Below are 22451 nucleotides of genomic sequence, written 5' to 3'. Positions count from 1 at the left end.
AGTGGGGAGATGGAGATAATATTTCCAATTAAGTGACTGAAGCAATTTGTGCTTTTTCTTCTTCACCTATCCTCTGGCATTTAAGAGATGGATCTTCATAATTGTTTCAATTTACAGTCTGCTTACACGGAGGGGAGTCCCAAACCTCCCAAGCGCTGTCCCTGAGGACCTGTGTCTCCTGAAACCATGTTCATTTTCTGAGATGTCACTAGAAGTTGGCATTCTTGGAGCCTTACAGCTGTGGGGGGCAGGGTGGTGGTAGTGGTCTCTAAGCCAATTATCCTGAGAGTGACCATCCCTGGTCCCAAGAGTGGGCTTGGAACACTGCAGAAATTAACCTGACAATCAAACAAGGCAGCGTTCCCAGGGGAAGAAGAGTAGCATGTGAGGCTTCTTTATAAATACACAGGTTTCAGCATCCCTGAAAATAGCATCCCTGAAGTAACCTCAGAGTCCAACTTTCACATGCTTATTGAGCACCTACTATAAATAGAGACATTACTTTGCCAACAAAGGTCCGTCTAGTCAAGGCTATGGTTTTTCCAGTGGTCATGTATGGATGTGAGAGTTGGACTATAAAGAAAGCTGAGTGCTGAAGAATTGATGCTTTTGAACTGTGGTGTTGGAGAAGACTCTTGAGAGTCCCTTGGACAGCAAGGAGATCCAACCAGTCCATCCTAAAGGAGATCAGTCCTGGGTGTTCATTGGAAGGACTGATGCTGAAGCTGAAACTCCAATACTTTGGCCACCTAATGCAAAGAACTGACTCACTAGAAAAGACCCTGATGCTGGGAAAGATTGAAAGTGAGAGGAAAAGGGGATGGCAGAGGAGGAGATGGTTGGATGGCATCACTGACTCAATGGACATGAATTTGAGCAAGCTCTGGGAGCTGGTGATGGACAGGGAAGCCTGGCGTGCTGCAGTCCATGGGGTTGCAAAGAGCTGAACACAACTAAGCAACTGAACTGAACTACAAACCAGGACATCTGCACTTCCTATGAGCTGGGCACATATTTGAGAGGCCAAATGGGCCATTGAGTTGGAAGTCTTCTCAGGGGGGTGAGAAGAGGGGAGGGGAACTATAGCCATGTTGCCCAAATCAGAGAAGCCAACACCTACATAGGACTAGGATCCAAGGATTAAAAGAAAAAGCACCCTTTGAAGTAAGCTGATGCTGACTTCCCAACACGTCGTCACTGCTGGAGGAAGAAAATCACAGGATTTTACTCGAAGCACCAAACCCCAATCAACGTACGGCAAGTTCCGCCGGACAGAGAAGGGAGCGGGACAGAGATCTGGCATAAAAGTTCACATGCATGCTCTGTGAACTGCAGAACAGAGATGATGGGAGCTCCTAAAGCTCTCCTTCCAGACACGGCTCCACCCAGAGGAGGAGAAAGTACAGGCCATCGGTCAGCTGATAAAGATGCACCTCAGGCCGAGCACACAGGACAAGATGACACCAGAAGTATACTTATATATGAAGAACCTGTCTGGTCTTTGTCCCTCGGTTGCTCCTGGAAGATGACCCTCAATCCCTGGACCTTCTTTCTTTCTTCACTTGGCTGCACCGGGTCTTAGCTGCAACATGTGGATCTTAGTTGTGGATCTAGTTCCCTGACCAGGAAATGAACCCAGGCCCCCAGGAGCCTAGAGTCGTAGCCACGGGACCACCAGGGAAGTCCCAATCCTTGGATTTTCTTAGTACCGGGGGTGTATCTTTGTTATTCTCGGTGCGCCCTTGAGTCACACCTGAGTTTATGCTAAATGACTCAGAATGGGAGCAATAGAAGCTCCACTTTCTCTGGGGAGGGAAGAGGGTCTGGAGATTACAATCAATCATCTGGTTAATGATTCAGTCAATGGTGCTAATATAACGAAACCCTGATAAAAACTCTGGACACTAAAGCTCAGTGACGCATCTCTGTGCCAAGAGAGTCCTTCCATGGCAAGAACCCAGAAGCGCTGCACGCAGGACCCCCTCGGCCTCACCCTCAGTGTCTCTTCATTTGCCTGGTCTCACGTGTAGTGCCTTCCTGAGCTCTGTGAGTCCTTCTAGCAAATTATCAAATCTGGGGGGGTGGGAACCCCCAAATTTGTAGTCAGTTGGTCAAAAGTACATATGGCCTGGGGACCCCAAGCCTGCAGCGAGTATTGAAGTGAGGGCAGGCTCACGGGAAAACTGTCCTTAAGGGAAGAGAGTCTGTACTCACTCCGGGTAGTCCACATCAGAATCGCACTGCAGTATCACAGGGGTGCAGGGCCACCCTGTCTCAGGCCCGAGGAACATGCAGGACTCAGTCTGAATTTTCCAGGGCTTTTGGTCTCCTTTACCCACCCACTCCCCCAAATCCACTGAAAATACAACTTCCTCTGAGGTCAGAGTGTTAAGAGTCACAATTAAGGCGCATATGGCAGCCCAAGTAGCAGGCGTAATTCACACGGCCAGCACTGGGGAATAAAAAGCAACGTTTAGACCCTCATTCAGCAACTGTGTGACTTCAAGCAAATGACTAAATTTCTCTGAGCCTCAGTTCCCATCTCCGTGAGATGAGGCTAATGACCCTTCTCCCTCATAGAGCTGATGAGACAAATCAATGACGCAACTTATTTACAAAGAGCCCAGCATATTCTGTCACACGTGGAAGGCACTCACACACCAAGCCCTCCGTTTCCAAACTGCCCTGCACCCCGAACTCTCTCAGCCTCTCAGCTCTCTCTGGATAACTGTTCTGGCAACATGCTGATGTTTTAGATCCCAAGGCAGCAGGAAGCCAACCATTAAACCAAAAGTGAAAAGCAAGTAACCATTACCTTGAACAAAAAGGACATTTATATTTACTTCAGTGGCTATAAAAGACACCATAAAATATAATATGCAGCATGCATCCTCATGATTCATAGCAGATCTTGCAAATTATTCTCTCAGGTCCCTGGGTGCATCCAGCTGGTCACTAAGAACAATTAATTCAAAGGGATGGCGAACCATCTCTGGTCAGTGAAAAATCTGCTTGTTGTATTATGAATAAAGAGAATAGAAAATGAGATTCAAATTTAGGATTTTTTTTTTCCTACTGTTATGAATGAGGTGAAGTAAGATCAGAGAGATTCAGACACAATTACCATGAGCCTGGGTACTCAGTGAGAGCTGAGACCTGCCACACCTGGGGTCATAGGGACCTGGAGACTACAGACACAGGAGTTAGAACAGGCGTTTGCAGGTGTCCCCAGAACTGGAGCAGATGATTGGGGCCAGGTGGAGGGGGCAGGCTGGCAGCAGGCAACAAGGCAGAAGCAGCGTCTAGCAGGTAACAGCAGGTTTCAGAGCAGAAGCCCAGCCACATGACTGAGGTTTAGACAACAGTCTCAGGAGTGGGGATATCGAATGATGAATCTGAGGGCTGTCAGGAGCCAATCAACAGAACAAGGGAGGTGCCAGGTCACAGGGAATGAGGGGAGAACCCAGGGGAAGCAACATCAGAGATTTCCACTAGCCTCTGAGTTCTTGGCCTTAGCTTCCTGACAGTGGCAACCAAGATCTGTCTCAGAAAGGAAGAGAAACAGACGAGAATCAGAAAGCAGATGCACAGCGGAAGGCTGGAAGGATTTGGGGGACAAGAAGTCAAACAGATCACAATGGCACGTGGCATCCGTGGCCACTCCTACCTCGTGGCCAGAGTGGACTCACTCCCAATCTGGAAAAAATGGCCCACTGACCACGCTCTTGTCCTGAAGCCCTGAAGTGGTTTTTATTGAATCACAGTACATAAAGTCACCAAAGGGGTCACCACGACAGCCGTGAACTCACAGTTGCTACAGAACCTGGCTCGGGGGCCAAGCCACCCCGGGAAGGTCGGCACCTCTGGGCAGGGACAGCGCAAAGAGAGAAAACTCCTCCCCAGCAGTTCAGGGACCACGCGCCTCTGCAGCAAAACCAAATGCCTGGCGAGTTAAACATGCCTTCAGTGGGCTCTGTGGTCCATCCTGACCACAAGATAGGTGAACAGAAGCGGGTGGGGCGGGTATCCAACCCAAAGGCACAGACGGGGAGCAGGAAAGCAGACTGCCGTGCCTCCTCCCTGGGAATGGGCAGAAACCTTCCCGGGACACGGCCCCGAGACGCGGGCTTCACGGGAGAGGACTTCCAGAGGCGGAGCATGACGGTGCCATGGACAGGGATCGCAGGGCTCCACGGGGCAGGAACGGGGCAAGCGGTGGAGACATGATGGAAGAGTAGGGGGTGAAGAGACCCCTCGGCCATGGCAGGGGCCACTGCCGGGCAGGGGGCAGCGAGTCCACTCAGTGTGGAGCAGGCAGCAGCCAGCAGAGCAGAGCCCAGACCCAGCCGGTGAGCCTCAGCCCCTTCACGTGCAGAACGAGCTCGTGAAGGTTGATCTTCCATAAGCTGAAGGCCTCCCTGAGAGAGATCCGGGCCCTTCTGAAGAGTGAATGGGTCTTCTGCTTCTTGTGCCTGCAGCAGGGGCGCGAAGGAAGGGAGAGAAGAAGAGACACAGAGTTGAGACGCACAGCATCACTTAGAAAAATGGAAGGCGGTGGCTCTGTCAACTCACCACCCACCTCCCCAAGGGGACGACAGCTCCTGGCTACGTGATCAGACCACTGCCCAATCCAGGCCCAGAGGAACTCAGCTAGTTTGCAGGCGTTTTCCAGGTAAGTTGGTAAGTACAAGCAGATGCTGCACACCTCATCAAAGGCCTGGAGGACCCACTGGGTATCACGTTTCAAAGTTTCTCTTTTTCCAAAAGTAGAGTTAATATTCATCAAGTCAGAATCCCCCAAACTCAAATGAAAGAGCTCTCCCAAACTTTCTGAGGCTAAGAATCGCCTGGAAACCTAATCAAGGTGGTCCTGGGGAGCTGGGGCCATGATGGATTCCGCCCAGTTCAAGGCCGTCTGCACCAACAAAAGGATATGATGGAAACTGGTGTTTATGAGGATCACCTATTCAAGACTTTTGTTTGCCATTTTTTTTTTCTGGCCACACTACGCAGCTTGCAGGACCTTAGTTCCCCAACCAGGGACTGGATCTAGGGCCCAGCAGTGAAAGCACAGAGTCCTAACCACTGAGCCACCAGTGAACTCCCCAGACTTCGTTTTCGGAACCTCAGAGGAAGAATGAATCGTGTTCAGCCCTTCCCTATACAGTGTATTTTGCTGTAATCTAACTCAGTATTTGATAGTGGGTGCATGACGCATGTGGTCAACATGTCTGACCTGTTTACCAGAATGAGCCACTGTCTGCCTAGGAGGGACGGATGGCTTGGAGCTGACCCGTCCAAGCCTCCCCTCTTGGGTGGGAACACTCAGGCAGAGCGTGGGCCTTCCCATGTATGTGCTACCAACCAGTAGAAGAGCCTAGGACCCCATTCCTCTACTACTCCCTCCCTGGGGAAGCACCCTTTCCTTCCGCATCAACAGCTCCAGATGCTGAGGCATCTGAAAAGACCTGAGATCCCAAGAGAGCCAGTTGGGGACACGTGTCCTGAGTCACAGTCACACTCGCAGGGAAAAGAACACCGGCCTCGCTGCCTGGCGGGTGCTGGGGACACAGTTCCAGGACCAGGCACAGATGAGATATGCGTCAGGGCATCTTGATGCCAAGTCTGGGGACTCTCGGGTGGAACTGAGACCATCAGAAAATGCTGCAGACTTTACTGAGCATAAGGGTCACGAGGAATGCTTGCTTGGGAAGGTGAGGTCCCAGAACCCACAATTTTAACCAGCAGAGGTGGCTCTCTTGGAGCTCCTTAAACACAGACCCGAGGTGTCAGTCTGTTCCCTGGAGCTGGTTTCTGCCCCTAACTTCCTGCTGGGGGAGCTGGAGACTGGGGTGCTCAGGCGGGGCCCTGGGGGCTAGGGGAGAAAGCAGAGGGCTGCAGGCCCCTGGGGCGGATCGGGGAGCTGGGGTGGGGGGTGGCCCACACTCACGCGGCCAGTGCCCTGATGCAGCATCGCGACATGTTGAGGAAGGAGCTGGCGCTGGCGCGGGTGCCCAGGGCGGCCTCGATGCCTCGCAGCAGGTCATTGGTCTTGAAGATGAGCAGCATCTGGCGCGGCACGCGGTTGAGGAGCTGGCTGATCTGGGGGAGGTAGTTGGCCGCGTGGTTGCGGATCTCTGAGTCCTGAACAGAAAGAGGCGGCCTGAGTGGGGAGGGGGGCTTGGGGTGGCAGCAGGCGTCCAGGCTGCCAGCGATCGGAAGGGGCTGTAGGGAGGCTCCGGGAGGGAGAGTCTAGCACAGTGGCCTCAAGGAACCTTCCCGAGGGAGAAGCTCAGCCCAAGCAGTGTTGTAGCCAGACGAACCTGGACAGGATGTCTCCCCCAACTTCCGGCCCAGAACCAGACACAACACCAGAGCCCATCACCCGGGGGGGGCGGGACAGGCCTCATTTCTACTGCCTCTGCCGTCCCAGCTCCTTGCAGCCAAGGTCACCAACGCCCAGCCCCCATACCCCCAAGCCAGTACCGACGGGGCAGGGAGTCTACCTCCCCACCAACCATCTGATGGGTCCAGCCTCTCAGCCCAGGGGTCCACCTTTGTGTTATTCTCCAAGTTTCTGCACTGGCCACCAGGTTTCAGGTCGGGAAGGACTCTGGGAAGCTAGTACTGGCTGAGTCACCAGTACTGGCTGAGGCCCTCGTCCCTCCAGACAAACCCAGGCTGGAGCAGTCGAGACCTCTGAGCTCCTGACCCCAAACCCAAATCCAAAGTCCTGCCCCACACCTTGCCTGACCCCGAGCCTCGCCAGACCTGTTCACACAGTCACCGCCCATCACTGTCCTCCAGGCTGGAGACAGCGTCAGCCCACCCATGCCCAAGGTCCTCAGGCCCTCGGAGCAGGATTCAGGGCCAGCCCTTGCCCCATCCTGGTGGGTAAGCTTCTGGGCCGGTTTCCCAGCCTTCCACGTCCCTGAGTTCTGCGTGGTTCTGGGCAGATAACTGCCTCCAGCCAGAGTCCTGAGTACAGAGCGAGGCTCTGATCCCATCTCAGGCTCCAGGGAAGCAATGATGGCGATAGTGATGACAAGAGTCCACGTGTACTGATTATCACTAAGGAACGCAGGCACTCTGACATGCTTGCATGCATGGACTCATCTCATCCTCACAACAACCCTCTTAGGCGAGTGTATATTCCCATTTGAGAGGAGGAAGCTGAGGCACTGAGAAGTAAAATAACCTCCCCAAGGTCCACAGCTAGTGAGGCAGGAGTCAAACCCTGGCCATTCAGCTCCCAAGCCTGCACCCTCACTTCCAGGCTACACTGCCTGTCATTTCACAGAGCACTGGGAGGCCCAGGGTCCTGCCCTAAAACCCGGGCATGCTGTGCCCGCCTCCCAGCAGAACCCTGAGGGTCCCCAGAGGCAAGGTGTGTGGGGTCACACAGGGCCGGGCGAAGTCAAGCCAGGGCCCAGCGGTGCCGCCCAGCACTTCGCCCCGAAGCTGCCCTCTGCAGCGGGAGCAGGACTCTCGGCCCTTTCAGACACACATGTGCACAGCTGACAACTGCCTCACTGTGAAACCCGAAATGTCCCCCAGGCAGGAGCTATCAGACTAGAACATCTCAACACGAAGCCAGATGCCAAGAGCTTGTCTGCCTCCCCACCTCCCGTCCCCCGCTGCTTACAGGGACTAAGGCCAGATCAAGGCCCCGATCACCACAGAGACCCCTCTAAGCGAGGTCAGACTGGCCTGTCCACAGCCCCTCTGAACCCAAACGGAAGCTCCTGAGTCACCCAGGCAACCCTGAGGGGCTATTTGTCAGAGCAGCACAACCTTCAAGCTTGGCCCCTGCTAGATGCCTACCCGATTGCAAAAATAAAACTCTAACTTAGTTAATATCAACAAGTATCATTCACCAAGCACGTACTGAGTGCCACACGATCTTTTCCATCTCTGTGTCTTTAATCCAATCTATAGGCTGTGTGCATACTAAGTTGCTTCAGTCATGTCCATCTCTGTGAGAACCCATGGACTGTAGCTCTCCAGGCTCCTCTGCCCCTGGGATTTTCCAGATAAGAATACTGGAGCAGGTTGCCATTTTCTCCTCGAGGGGATATTCCCAACCCAGGGACCGAACCCAGGTCTCCTGTGTCTCCTGAATTGCAGTCAGATTCTTTACGGCTGAGCCATCGGGGAAGCCCGTAAGACCTGGCACAGCCAAAAGAAAGGAAATAAAAAGCAAACAAACAAAACGCATCTTGGCTCCATCCGCTTCTCTCCACCCCCACTGCCGTTAGCATAGTCTCAGCCCCAAGGTCTTTCCATCTGCATCAGCCCCTCAGCTCATCTTGCCCCACTCCAGAGACTTAACAGACTGAGTCTGAGCATATCCTTCTCCTGCTCACAAGCTGTCAGAGGCTTTGCTTCATCCTGAGAAAGAATCTGAACTTCTCCCTGTGTGATGCTCTCCCAGCCCAGCCCTCCGTACGCTTCTCAGCCCAGCATCCCTCTCCCTGGCTCTAGACTACCCAAGCCTCTGCCTGGTTGCTTTCTCCAAGTCCTCCTGTGGCTGATGCCTTTCTTTCTTTCATCCATCCGACTGCACGAGGTCTCAGTTTCGGTATGGGGGATCTCGTTCCTTGACCAGGGATGGAACCTGGGCCCCCTGCATCGGGAGTGTGGAGTCTTGACCACTGGACCACCAAGGCCGTCCCTGGTGCCTTTCTCGTCCTTCAGGCCTCAGCTTACATGTCGACTCCCCAGCAGGGTCTCCCCTGTGGCGTCCCCCTACCCCACATCATCACCGGCGCCCTGCTGGTCTCTCCCTGGCACCTCTAACCTGCGATCACTCCATTTACCCGTTTGTTCACTTGTTTACCATCTGTCTCCCTCCGTCACAGTGCAAATCCCATGGAAGGCCTGTCTGTCTGTTCATCACTGGGATCCACAGGCACTCAGTCCAGCGTCCAGCAAAAAACAAACGTCTGTTCCATGAACAAAGCTCAGAAACTATGGGGAGGCCCTTTGCATGGGTTATCAAGGAAGCAGAATTATCCTCCCTGTTCAACAAAGGAGGGAGAGGGTCCCTCTTCTTCTGAGACGATGCGCTGAAAGCTGCGTGAGCCTGGGGCAACCGGCGGTCATCTTTGCCACCAAGTCTGCTGGGGAATGACGTCAACTTAGTGGAAAGCGGCACCAAGAGACGTGCCTGCTGGGGGACGTCGCTGGAGGCCCTGGACCCGGGCATTGCTAAAGCCCCCACCGCAAGGCAGCTCACGGGGCAGGACTCTGAGGCTCAGAGGCAACGAGAACCCTCCAGGGGAAGGCCTCCAGGAGAAGCAGGGGCCGGAATCAGAGCCCAGGGCCCTCCACCGCACAAGCAGAATTCAGTCCCTGGTGGCAGGCGTGAGCTCCTCCCCACATGGACACGAGCAAGTCTGGACAGGCCTGCCAGCTGACGGCCTAGGAAGACAGGAGGCGATTCCACGAGGAACTGAGACGCCTCACCCCGAGCCAGGAAGTCAGCCCTGCATCCAGCCCTGCCGCGGGGCAGTAATGAGGACGCATACAGAGAAGGGTGCTCCCAGGGCCGCATTGAGCCCAGGGACTCCTGACCCCTGGGGACTCTCGTCCAGAGCCTATTCCACCACAAACTCCATAGGACAATGGGACAAGAGCAAGCCTTTGGGCACGCTGTGAGGAAGCAAAGCCCCCTCCCCACAGGGCGCCCTAGAGGAGCCCCGCGATGGGAGACGATGCCCAGCAGGAGACAGCGGGCAGTGCCAGACTCACTTATGAGTCAAGTCTCTGGTGAATGCCCAGAAGTCCTGCAGGAGAACGTGGTGGCAGGCTGAAGCCTTGTGAGAGCAGGTCGGAGTGAACATCACAGGGCCGGGGTTATACAGTCTACACGACCTACTTAATCCTCCAAGGCCGGAAGGCGGACACAGCGGGACACCGCTCCCTGTCCCCCTGCCCCCCGCCCCGGGACACTGTTCCTCCCACCCCCTACTCCTCGGGCAGGACCTCTCTAATTGTGCTCCCACCCCCCCACTCCAGCCCCACCGCCCACCAGGGTGATCTCAGACCCTGGGTGAGCAGGGCTCCACCCTCGGCCCTGCCCCCTTGCCTCCTCGGGCACAGGGCAGGACCGGGAGCGCGGGGCACCCACCTCTGTGGCGGTGACAGAAGTCTGGCCGATGCCCCTGTTGACCGCGTCCCACGACCGGGCCGTCAGCATGCAGGCGAACAAGGGGTAGAGGTCGCCGGCCCCCAGGCGCTGGCTGTACTTCCTCACGCTCTGCATGTCGGTCCAGATCAGCGACTGCCAGAGGCGGCAGTAGTCCAGGCGGAACTCCTCCGTGAGAGCCTATGGCGGGGGGCAGCGTGGCAGGGCGGGGGCCTCCTCCCCACCAGTGAAAGACCCCGTCCCCGCCCGGTGTGACCGCCGGGAGCAGGGGCGGGGGGGACCGTGACACCTGCCCGGCGCCCGTATCCCCCGCCAGTCAGCCATCCTTGAAGATCTAAGCGTAAAGCTACTCTTGGGTCAGCCTTTGGAGAGTGTTAGAGGCTACCAACGGCCCACCAAAATCTACACTCCCCTCTTCTCCCCACACACAGCCTACCACCGGGCCGTCCTCCGTTTTAGATGTAGCTCTCTGCCTGAGCTCTGACCGATGGGATGTGTCAGAAGCTCCACTTCCAGGCCTGGTCCATGAAACGTTCCCAGGCATGTTCCTCTGAGCCTTTACTCTGCTCCTGGGGGCTGGTGGGCAAGACCCTCAAGGAGACCTGGGAGGTGCAGCTTCGGTCAGTCCCTGCCTTCGGGGCTCCTCCACACAGCCCGGACTGGTGTGCGAGCAGGCAATGAGACGTCCGTTTTATCTGGGCTGTGACTCATTTAGGGGCTCTGTCCACCCAAAACTAACATGCCCAGCATCACTGAGCCTTTCAAAGGAAGCCCAGGTTTGGGCATGTGCGTGGGATCAGAGCTCTGAGCGGAGGAGCGGGAGACCAGCGGGGAAACCTCTCCAGGACCATCGGCTTCATGGAATCAAACCAGGACCCGGGGCCTGGGACTGGTAGGGAACGTCTCATCTTCCCGGCAGCAACACACGGCTCACTGGTACCAGCTCTCTGTACTCAGTTCCAGAGGATGGAGTCAGGGTCAGCCAACCCCTGTGAGTTTCCCACACCCTTCCCCAGTAAACACGACCTCCTCAGTGGAGCTGAGTGACCCTGCCCCCTGCCCCATCTAAGCTCATCTGAGAGCAGCTCACCTCCCAGGGTCTGCCTGGCCTGAGTTTCCCTGGGGGAAAGGGGTTTTTTTATTTTTTGGCATCTGACAAAGTCAATTCACACATCCAGGTACGATCTCATCAACCCCTCGAAGCTGCCTCTAAACGAGGAATTATCACTCTCACTCTGTTGCTGGTGTTCAATCACCCAGTCGTGTCCAGCTCTTTTCGACCCCATGGACTGCAGCACACCAGGCTTCCCTGTCCATCACCATCTCCCCGAGCTTGCTCAAACTCATGTCCATTGAGTCAGTGATGTCATCCAACCATCTCGTCCTCTGTCACCCCCTTCTCCGGAGGAAGCTGGGGCTCGGAGAGCTTGGAGAGCTCACATGAGCGTGCCTTGCACAAAATGACGGCCCTAGGGGGTAGGGCAGCGCCCTCTCCAGCTACCTTGCCATCTGATCCCATTTCTGTGGTGGACAGGGGAGTCCAGCGGGCTCTGAACCAGGCCGGACCAGAGCCTGGGGCTGGCTGGTGGGAAAGGGCCCTCCTACCTGGTACAGCCCGTGGTCCAACAGGACGATCTCCACCTTTCCCGTGTCCGGCCGCTTCCGCACCAGCACGTTGCCCGGGTGGGGGTCACAGTGCACGAAGCCGTTGACAAAGATCATCTCGCTGTACATCCTACCCAGGTGACGCGAGATCTGCAAGAGAAGGGAGGCGGGTGGGAGCGGCAGCGCGTTACCACCTGCCTCAGAGACTGCTACGCTGGCAGCTCGGGCTGGCCACCTTTAAGAGGAAGGCCTGAGCGATCACGGTGGAGGCGATGGCTTGAGACCCTGTAGTTCTTGAGTGGATGAGAGAACCTGATCGCTAATCCGGCTTTTCCTAACTTTAGCTACACGTTTGATTCAGCTGGAACTCAGAAATGTTGGGGGTGGTCCCCAGGCAGATGGCAAGACAGGAGAACCACTGCTTCTGGGTTTCCTAAAGGCTGTAACACCCACCTCTCCACACTTCCCAGTTCTGTTTTTTTCCTTCTTCTCTCTTATCAGTCCCTCTTCACTTTGTCCCCCCAAAGCTGAATGAGGGTTGGAAAGCTGGGTTGCGGGTGGGGATCATTCTCCCTGCCCCTCCTCCAAGGCCAGGAGGTGCTGGGTACCAGGACAGGTGGTCCCAGCATCTCCAGGTCAGGTCCAGGGGCACCTGGAGTCACATGCCCGCCCCACCCCCTCCCCTCAGGCCCTGGTCCCTACTCCCCTCCCCACCAGCGCCCAATGCTAATCTGATTTATGATGTCTGCACAGAAGAAATGACACTGCAGAGGCCATTTAAATCATCCTGTCACTGCCGCTCTCCCTGCCCGGGCAGCCTCCTTATCTCTACTCCCTTTTTATTAAAGCTAAAAGCCTTTTCCCAGCTAGGGAACAGCTGCTGAAGAGAGGCAGACCCGGCCCCACAGATGGTCTGTTGATGGGTTTCCGCGGGACAAAGGGATGCTCATCCCAGGAAGCTGATGTCCCGAGGGTTCACGCTGCCCTCGGCATCCCCCAGCCTCGGCTGGACCCCTCGGGCACTAACAAACATATCCCAGCCAGAGGGGAGCAGGGGCGCACGGGGTGAGGAACACAGAATGAGGGTCTCAAGATAAAGACTCAAGTCCTTTCCTTGGCCTGCCTGGGTGTGTTCAGTCGTTTAGTCGTGTCTGATTCTGTAACCCCTGGACTGTTTAGCCCGCCAGGCGCCTCTGTTCATGGGACCTCCCGTTAAGGATACTGGAGTGGGTCGCCATTTCCTCCTCCAGAGGATCTTCTCAAGCCAGGGATCGAACCCACACCTCCTGTGTTCTCTGCATTCGTTTCTTGGCCTACAAAGTCCGCTTTGACCAGGCCCAGCCTCCCTCCCTGGTCTGTCTTGTACCACTGACATTCCAGCCATATTTGATCTCTTTCTCTTCTCTGAAAACCTCTGTGCCTTCCTACCTCTGGTAGGAAGCTCCTGGTTCCGCTTCACCTGGTTCACTCCTCTCTTCCTTCCCATCTCAGCCGAGCATCATTTCACTGGGGACGCCTTCCCGGACCTCCTAGATTAGAGGTTCTCCCATTATACACTCTCATAGAATGCTGCAGACTGTTCCTGTTCCTTTTGTTTTTATTAACGGTGCTGTTTTTTGCTTTGTTTTCAGTTTTATCTATGTATTGTTGGCGGTGCTCAGTCTTTGTTGCTGTGTGGGCTTTTCTCGAGCTGCAGCAAGCAAGGGCTACTCTCCAGGGCAGCCCTCACCTGTGGTGGGCAGGCCTCTCACTGTCATGGGTTCTCTCTCTCGAGGGCACAGGCTCTAGCGCACGCAAGCTTCAGCAGTTGGGGCAGTGTGACCCCCGGTTTTAGAGCAGACGCTCAACAGCTGTGGTGCACAGGCTTACCTGCTCTGCAGCATGTGGGTCTTCCTGGGCCAGGGATCAAACCTGTGTCTCCTGCAGTGGCAGGCAGATTCCTTACCAGTAAGCCACGAGGGAAGGCCTGCAGTTTTTCTTTTTTTTTTTTTAATCACTAGCACACTCATTGTATTCTTATTTGATAACAACCATCTAACCCTCCTATGATGACTAAAACTGATTATTTTCTTGCATAGTTTCATTGAGGTCTAAGTTCCATATCACTGACTGGCTCTGTTATCCATCCCCTTGCCTATAAACAGGCCAAAGATGTGAATACAGGACTCTGCCTTCAACATGAGTGAGACCCTGGTCTCTCCATGTTTTTCAGAGATGCCAAAGTTCTCGCCTCTGATGCTTATCCTAACCCCATTAGTCTCCTCTGAATCCCAACCATGATAACTGGCCTCAAATTCAATCATCAAGTATAATTCTACTTTAGTAACCATAGTTGTCATCCTTATTAAAGGGCCCTAAAACTAAGTACAACTATAATCCCCATTTTGCAGATGAGGAACTGAGATTCATCAAAGGTTTAACTTACCCAGAGCTACCTGGCTGGAAAGAGGTAAAGCCAAGATTCAAACCAAGTGAGACCTAGGCTTCTAGGAACCATTATTCTATACCAGCTCACACGACTTCCGCACTTCTCAACTGAACTTTGTGACCTTAAACAAGTTAGTCAAAGTGTCAGCTTCAGTAACATGGAAATAATAACAGTGCCACTCTCACAGACGACGGTCGGGTACATGACAGCATCATAGTCCTTGGAACCTCATGTGATGTCTCCTAGTGCCCCTGATTCCTCATAACACTCCCGGAGGGGCCGAAGACTAGGTTTTAATGTACCTGTTTTTTTTTTTTTTTAAGAAGTTAGTTTATTTATTTCTAGCTGCATCAGTTCTGAGCTGTGGCACGTGGGTTCCAGGGCGTGTAGGCTCGGTTGCTCTGCAGCACGTGGAATCTCAGTTCCCCAACCAGGGACTGAACCTGTGCTCCCTGCATTGGAAGACAGAATCTCAATCCCTGGACCACCAAGGAAGTCCCTCCTTGCGCCTTTTAAAGGAATGATGGAACGAGGGTTAAAGAGGGTAACTGAGGTCCTGAGGCTCCGACTGTGTCACCAGGGCCATGCTACCACGCACTCCAGCTCCTGCCACTTCTCCTGGGGGAAGAGGAACGCGGTACTCGGTGTCTGCTGGCATCAGGAACCACCTTTGCCCCGTGTCAAGTCTCAGACTCCGGCTGAGATGGGGGGTGTTTCCTGGGAGAGGGGGCTCAGCCAGAGCTGGTCCCTGGATGAGCCAGCAGGTCCCCACCTCGGCATTCCCAAGATCCCCTTTTAGGGAGGCTCTTGAGAGCTCTATGGAGCCGAGCCCTGAAGGGCCATATCTGCCAAACCAATTGCATTTATTAAGTCATAATTCATTTTTATTTGTCAAGGACGCATATGAGGTCCAATCAGGGCTCCTGATCAGCCCAAGATAAGCAGGGCAGCCAGATGGAGCTGACGGAATTTCAGCCCAAAGCAGAGAAATGACATTTCATTTAGTCTGAGCCGACCTGTCATGGGGAGATGTATGATCTCCTCGAAGCTTTCTGAAATATTGCTGATCACTGTGGGTCCCCTATTACGACATTGAGAGGTGGCCCCGAGGGGTTTGGGGATTCAGGCTGGGGAGCCTTGGCCCACGAGAACTGAGATGCTGCTACGGAAGGAGGAGGAGGGAGAGGCTGCCGACCGCGGCTCATACGCGAAGCGTTAGTCGCTCAGTCGTGTCCGACTCTGTGTGATCCCGTGGACTGGAGCCCGCCAGGCTCCTCTGCCCATGGGATTCTCCAGGCAGGAATTCTGGAGTGGGTTGCCATGCCCTCCTCCAGGGGATCTTCCCGACCCAGGAGTTGAACCGGGGTCTCCTGCACTGCAGGCAGACTCTTTATCATCTGAGCCACCAGGGAAGCCCTTCCCCATCCGGCTGCCCCTACCTGGTATCTTTCCTTTCGGGGGCTGTTTCTGATGCTCATTTTAACCAGATTTCACCCGGACAGGCAGACGGGGAAGGCAGAGACAGGAGTGAGGTCCAGGAGTGGTCTGGCTCCACCCTGGGGCCATCCCAACACTGCCACTGTGGGCACTGGGGGACAAGTCACCTCCCCTCTCAGTCTGCCCAAGCTCCCTTAGCTGTTAAGGGGGACTGGCCCCAGCGATGCTATTTCCTCACAGAGCAACCTTGAGATTCAAGGTCAAAATGTGACTGTGTAAAAGGGAAAAGCACTTGACACCCTACACTATACAGCACAGATATGCTTGCTTTCTATAATGAAATGTCTAATTATTTTAAACTTGGAGGAAAATATACCCATTATCACCATCAAAGAGTAATTTTCAAAAAGTTAAAAACTAGACTCTGGTACAAATGTAGACTGAACATGTGTCAAAGGCTGGGAAACTCATCAATACAGGAGCCCGCAAGAAGGCAGAGCTGGTTCAAACTGAGGATTTTGAGGGACTGGGTATTTACGGGCATTTAAACAGGAATAAGAGGCTAAGATTCCAGGATTATATATAAAACTGGTTATTGGCTGACTGGGCAATAAGGAAATCATAACCTTCGGGTTATCTTTGCTAGTGGGGAGAAGTTATTGGCATCTCTACTGGATAAGATCTAAAGTTGACATATGACTTCAGCCTAAGCCTTTAATTGTCAGTAGCAAAGTCAAACAAAAGTACATTCCCTTAGATGCTAAAAAATCCTCAGGTAGGTTGTTTAAACAAACGCCCAAGAGTGATTTTGAAAGGACAAACTGCACACTCCCATCTCTAAATTTTGGGTAGCTTTTCCTTTCTCTGGCCACACTATGCAGCGTGCAGGATCTTAGTTCCCTACCTGGGGACTGAACCCAGGCCTCCTACTTGGGAGCACAGAGTCTCAACCACTGGACCACCAGAGAAGTGCCTCAGTAATTATTCTTATCTATCAGAGTTGCAGTAGATTGTAAACTGCCGAGAGAAAGGCGGCCGGTCCCCTCCCTCCTACTCACAGAAGTACCGAGAGTCGCAGAGGGAACCTGAGGCCGTTACTGGGCACAAAACCCTCCCCATCCCTTGCAGGTACTTAGCTCGATCGCCTCCTCAAGAACAAACAATTCTAAATAAGGCTGCCGTGAACATGGGAGAGCAGGTATCCTTTCCACACTGATTTCCTCTCCTTTGGATGTATACCCAGAAAGGAAACTGCTGGATTATATGGTAGATCTATTTGCAGTGTTTTGAGGAACCTCCATATGGTTTTCCATTGTGGATGCACCAACTTACGTCCCCACCAACAGTGCACAAGGGTGCCCTTTTCTGCACCTCCTCACCAACGCTGTTATCTCTTGTCCTCTTGGTGACAGCCATTCCAGCAAGTGCGGGGTGATCTCTACTTGTGTGGTTTTTATTTGTATTTCCCTGACAAGTAGTGGTGGTGAACACCATCTCGTGATCCCCTTGGCCATCTGTACATCTCCTTGGGAGAAATGTGAGTTTTTCTCTAAGGCTGCCCCTTACCCTGTTAAGGGCAGTTATCTTCATAAAGACCAGAGTCCCACCTTTTCCCAATAGCAACAGTTGACACTCTGTGCCACCCACCATTTCAGGCAAATTATCTGGACTCACAGCCACCTCTGCAGTAGACAGGTGAGGGAAGCGAAATACAAAAAGAGGAGGCAACTTGGTCACCTGGCCAGCAGTCAGTGAAACCAGGATCCAACCCAGGGAGCCTGGCTCTGGGGAACACAGTTTCAATCACCCACCCTTTCTGCCTCTGCACTCATGGGAAAGCTGCTTACTGGAGTCAGAAACTGTGCCAGAAATCCTCTGCAGGTCCCCACAGCAACCAAGAAAGCATTCCATTTGGAGAAAAGAGTCACAGTGGGAAATCCGGGGCTGTCTGTCTAACCAAAAATACACTGTTAACTAAAGCCATAGTACAGCTCTTTTTAGGGAAAAAAAAAAAATCAGTGACAAGTTTTTAACTGTTCCATGTAAAAAGAATGTGCCACTCACATAAGTAATTTCAGTAATTACACAACCCCTTTATGTTTCTAACAGTAGGGAGGGGAAAAAAAAAATAGAAATCTATTTTTTCGAAAAAGTCTGAGTAAAGAATTAAATTAGTAAATAATATTTAAATGAAAGAATTATTTCTGGATTTTCCTCAAAACTTGAATTGGCTGAAAGTACTTTAATTATTCTATAATTGCATGGATTAATTTATTCCCAGCCCCCAAGGGAAAGTCTATGTTCTTGGGAGTGTCATGGAAGTAAGGCCAAGATCTCCAAAAGAAACAGGAGGTCAGTGTTGCAGGATATTAATAATCACACAAGTAACCCGATATTAAGTATAAGGAGGTTAATAATGCAAGCACTCTTTGCCCTTCCCCTGGTGGCCACCCAGGCTTCTAGAGGGAGAACCACAGCCTCCAGGGTCAGACTGGACAACTGCCCCAAGCATTTTACCCTCCGCCTCAATCCCACCCCTGGGATATATAGGCCTCAGTTCCTTACTGCTTCCCATTCACAGAGTGGTCAATCTTGGGCCAGAAAACACTGCGATGAAGTCCCTGAGAGTGAAGACAGTGGGACCTCATTCAGCCACATGTGGCTGGGGGACGTAGAGAGGAGGACAGAGGACCTGGGTTCATTGACAGGACCCTGGGGGAGTTTCTCTCATCTTGGAGCCTCCAGGAGCTCGGTGAGAGCTTCTCTAGACTCGGCTTGAACCGGGACAGCACTTGAAAGCCAGGGCGTGGCGTATCCACAGGCCAATAAGGGCTCCCGGCTAGTGAGACTCACAGGGTCCTGGCTACCAGATGGACAGGGAGTGGATCCAGGGGCCATGGCTCCAGGGAAGACACAGATAGCGACCTCTGACATCCCTGCCGTGGGCGGCAGTTCACTCCGAAGAAATATGTGTCCACATCCATCCACCCTACCTAGGTCAGTATAAAAAAACTGAGCAAAGAGTTTTTCCCTAAATTTCCCGCTTCTTTTGGCAAATATTTTATTGCCAGAATTCCAACAAAATAGGCTGTGCTGAGCATGGACTGTGAGCCCTGCCCTGCCTGCTTCACGTTTCAATCATCAAACAATCCAACACTTGTTTTTTTTTTGGTTGCACCACAGGGCCTATGGGACCTTAGTTACCTGACCACGGATCAAACCTGTGCCCCCTGCGATGGAAACATGGAGTCATAACCACTGGAAGCACGAGTCTTAACCACTGGACCACAAAAGTCCCTGATACTCTCCTGTATCCACTTCACAGTAGGCATCTGAGGCTTCCCAAGGGTGATGCGCACTGCCAAGGCAACACAGTTCTTAAGCAGCAGAGCCAGCACGAGAATCCAGAGAGGCCAACTCCAAAGCGATGCTGTCCCCACTTGTGACAACCCTGCTGTTGGGGAAATGAGTCTCCAGGAGCCCACTTGGGCATCTAGACCCCTCCAACGTCCCCAAGCTTCTAACGACTTGGGGTGAGAGGTCGCAGAGGGTGGACGATGGGAGGAGATGTTTTCACTCTAGTGATTTCAGTTATTCTTGTTGTTTGGTCACTCAGTCATGTCCAAGTCTTCTGCGACCCCAAGGACTGTAGCCCATCAGGCTCCTCTGTCCATGAAATTTCCTAGGCACGAGTACTGGAGTGGGTTGCCATTTCCTTCTCCAGGGGGCCTTCCTGACCCAGGGGTCAAACTCACATCTCCTGAACTGGCAGGTGGATTCTTTGCCACTGAGCCACCAGGGAAGCCGAGTGGTTTCAGTAACCGGAGTCTTTGTGCCTCTCCGGCGTCTCCTCCCTGGTCTTCCGACTGCCTTCTACCACAGAGTCAGAGAGGCCCACCAAACGGGAAAGGATGCTGAGCACTAAGGCAGAGTCCTGAACAACGCGAGCTGGAATCGGGGGACAGGAGGAAACCCTTGGGCAGTATGGCTTTTAGAAACAGGAAAGAGCGTCACCAGTGCTCAACCAATGACCACTGATGACCCCCGAGTCTACACACTCATGGACAGCAGAGGTAGGTGGACAGAAGCGAAGTGAGATTCTCAGAGATTCTATGGAAGAAGATGTGCCTCTGTGACTAATAACATCATATATTATAAATGACTTTTTTTTTTTTTACAGAACCTCACAGCCTGCAAGAGTTGCACAACCACCCCACGAAGGAAGTACTGTTATGCCTACAATTGTATAGATGAGGAAACCCAGGGGCACGTGGCCAATAAATGACAGAGCCACGCACACCCCCGGGGGGACCCGACTTTGAACCTTCTGCCCCGCCGGCCACACACCCAGCCTCGGTGACAGCTGGCCAGCCCACTTCTCCCATGCTCTGTCCACACCTCTCCTTTGGCACTGATATGCCAGGCCTGTGCATAGTAGGTACTCAAGAAACATCTGCTGGAAAACACATCTGAGATCTTTCCACTGCTTCTCCAGTGACATGGGATGGAAAGACTACCCAGAAAGAAGAAACGTGGCAAGGGCAGTCAGCTACACATGCAGATGGAACCCAGGCACTAACTGTCTTCCTGTACCAGCCCAACGAAAATGTGAAAAAGACAAAAAAGGCCGAGACACCCCACAATGGAGAGTAGAAGGGCCAACAAAGGCAGGCAAAGAGATCAGCAAGGCTATGTTTGCAGGGGGAGCGGACAGCCACTGAGAAATGCCTCAGCAGGCGACAGTGGGGAACTTGATGATGGCTGTCTCAGACACCAGACAGGCCAGCCCAGTGGGGCCCCGGCACCTCTGAGACACAGGCTGGGGGTGCAAAGTAAGAGCTAAACCTCCAGATCCCCTTCCGATCCCGATGGAAGGTAAGATTTGCTCTCTGGAGCGGTAAAAAGACAGACTCTGCCACACACACCACAGACCAGAGGGCCACCCCGAGGACAGAGGTCCCGGCCCAATTCCACATAATGACCACTGCGGAGCACCCGGCCCTCTTTCCCCAGCAGGCTCCTGGGCCTCTGGAGTGGACAGGCTGGTGGTGTCTCTTGCAAGCCCCTCATCTCTGCATCCAGCTCATCCTTCTTGGAATGTGCATGTCGGCCTCCAGTCTTCACTTCACCCAATCCCAGCTCCTGACTTTGTCACCTTTCTCTCAGCTAATTTCCCACAAATTCAATAGGGCCTCAGCCCAGGTAGGGTCTTAAAAACAGACTCACTGAAATCCAATTAACCTTCGATAAAGGCCCTGCAATCAATAGTCATCCTGTGGCTTGAGGAGGCTGCATCCAGCCTGGGCAAGCACGCTCCTGCATGACCTTTATTCTTAATGAAATCAATGACAGTCACTGTCACCAGCTCTTAAAGTGACTGGCAAATATGATCACCGGGTCAGGCCTTCAGTAATATGCCGCTTCTGGGCTCAGAGCAGGGACAAACGAGGGCCCCTGCAGGCTGCGGGCACTGGAGCCCACATGCCAGCCAGAGAGCACACCCAGGCGGGCCGCCACGTGCCTGGAAGCACACCACAGCGGCGGTGAGGCCTGAGGGCCCACCTGGGGCAGCCAGGGACGCCCCTGGCCCTGTGGCAGGGGGCTTCTGAACTCCAGTGAGTGTCTGAACCACCTGGAGAGTCTGTTAAAATGCTGATTTCTCGCAAGCCTGCTCACCCCAGACTCTGATAAGTCAGTTTGGGATGGGGCCCAGGAAACTGCATTCAGGTCTTATCTCCCAGCAAGCCGAGAGTGGCTCTTCTATAAACATCTGAGCAGAACAGACCCTTAAGAGTCCAGCTAACCCCACACCTCCAGTAAGCATATTGAGGCCCAGAGAAGGAAGTAATTTGTCCAAGGTCACGCAGCGGGCCACCAGCAGAGACGGAGCCTGAACCCAGGTCTCCGGCCTGCTAACATGGTGTCTTCTTAGCTGAGTCTATCAGGAACTGGCCACTTAGCCTGGTCTTTGGGTCCTCACATATGAGGCCCAACTGGGCTGGGGTGCTGTGAGGTGAGGGGGGCCTCTCCAAGTGGAGTGGAGACGATTAACAAGTGCTGGAGGGGTATGTAACTCTCCCCACCTCCCTTCAAGAGCAGTTACCCCCAGAGCCACTTCCTGCTGAGCCAACAGCTTGTAGCAGCCACGATGTCACTAACTACTCTCCTCCGCAGGATCATGGCGAGCTCTGCCTCTGGTCACTCCCCCCTGTCCCCTGCATCTCCCTCCCCAAGCGACATTCAGTAAGGCAGTCCTCAGCAGGGACAGTCATGCCAGAGACAGGCCCACTCAGGCCCACAGTCCTAGGGAGGCTTCAGAACCTCAGAAGTTTGTTAGAAAATTCCAGTCACATGGAGTCTTTCATGCTACTCACAAATACACACACACACACACACACACACACACACACTCCACTAGTCTTCCATGAGGCCTGTGGTTTTGACATTGATTGGGAATCAGGAAATTAACCTAAAAATAGGTTAATTTCTGCACAGCAAGACCTGTTCCTATTCTACTCCCAGCATCACTGATGGGCAGCAGGGCACATGGCCCACCACCCACAGCCCAGCCTAAGGTTCCAGTGCAAGGATTGAATGACATCATCTCGGAACACGACCAAAGAGCCTCCCAGGTCATGTAAACCATAGAAGCCAGGGGCAGGGGCTTAAGGGGAGAAGGAATTAAGACAGTATGGTATTATCAGAAGGACAGACCTACAGACCAAGAGAAGAGAACAGAGCCTCCAGAAAAGACCCACAGCGGCTTGATGACAAAGATGCCAGGTCTAAACTGCTACGCAGTATGATGCCATGAGCATGAAGTTCAGGTGG

General features: G+C 53.4%; 1 protein-coding gene across 3 annotated transcripts in view; it reads right to left on the bottom strand.

Annotated features, from left to right (window-relative positions):
• Nucleotides 1–2908: 2908 nt before the first annotated feature.
• Nucleotides 2909–22451, bottom strand: part of ADCK1 (aarF domain containing kinase 1) — a 138867-nt gene continuing 119324 nt past the window's right edge. For all 3 annotated transcript variants that reach the window (XM_065940442.1, XM_065940445.1, XM_065940444.1), the window contains 4 exons: nucleotides 11756–11905; nucleotides 10133–10330; nucleotides 5951–6144; nucleotides 2909–4472 (listed from right to left, as the gene is read on the bottom strand). In XM_065940442.1, coding sequence (XP_065796514.1) covers nucleotides 4301–4472; nucleotides 5951–6144; nucleotides 10133–10330; nucleotides 11756–11905 — 714 coding nt within the window. In that variant the 3' untranslated portion in view covers nucleotides 2909–4300. The remainder of the gene's footprint in view (nucleotides 4473–5950; nucleotides 6145–10132; nucleotides 10331–11755; nucleotides 11906–22451) is intronic.

The sequence above is a fragment of the Muntiacus reevesi genome, chromosome 7 (assembly GCF_963930625.1).
Source record: "Muntiacus reevesi chromosome 7, mMunRee1.1, whole genome shotgun sequence".
Classification (NCBI taxonomy): domain Eukaryota; kingdom Metazoa; phylum Chordata; class Mammalia; order Artiodactyla; family Cervidae; genus Muntiacus; species Muntiacus reevesi.
Note: the sequence above shows the minus strand (reverse complement) of the source record. Positions and strands in the feature narration are given on the sequence as shown.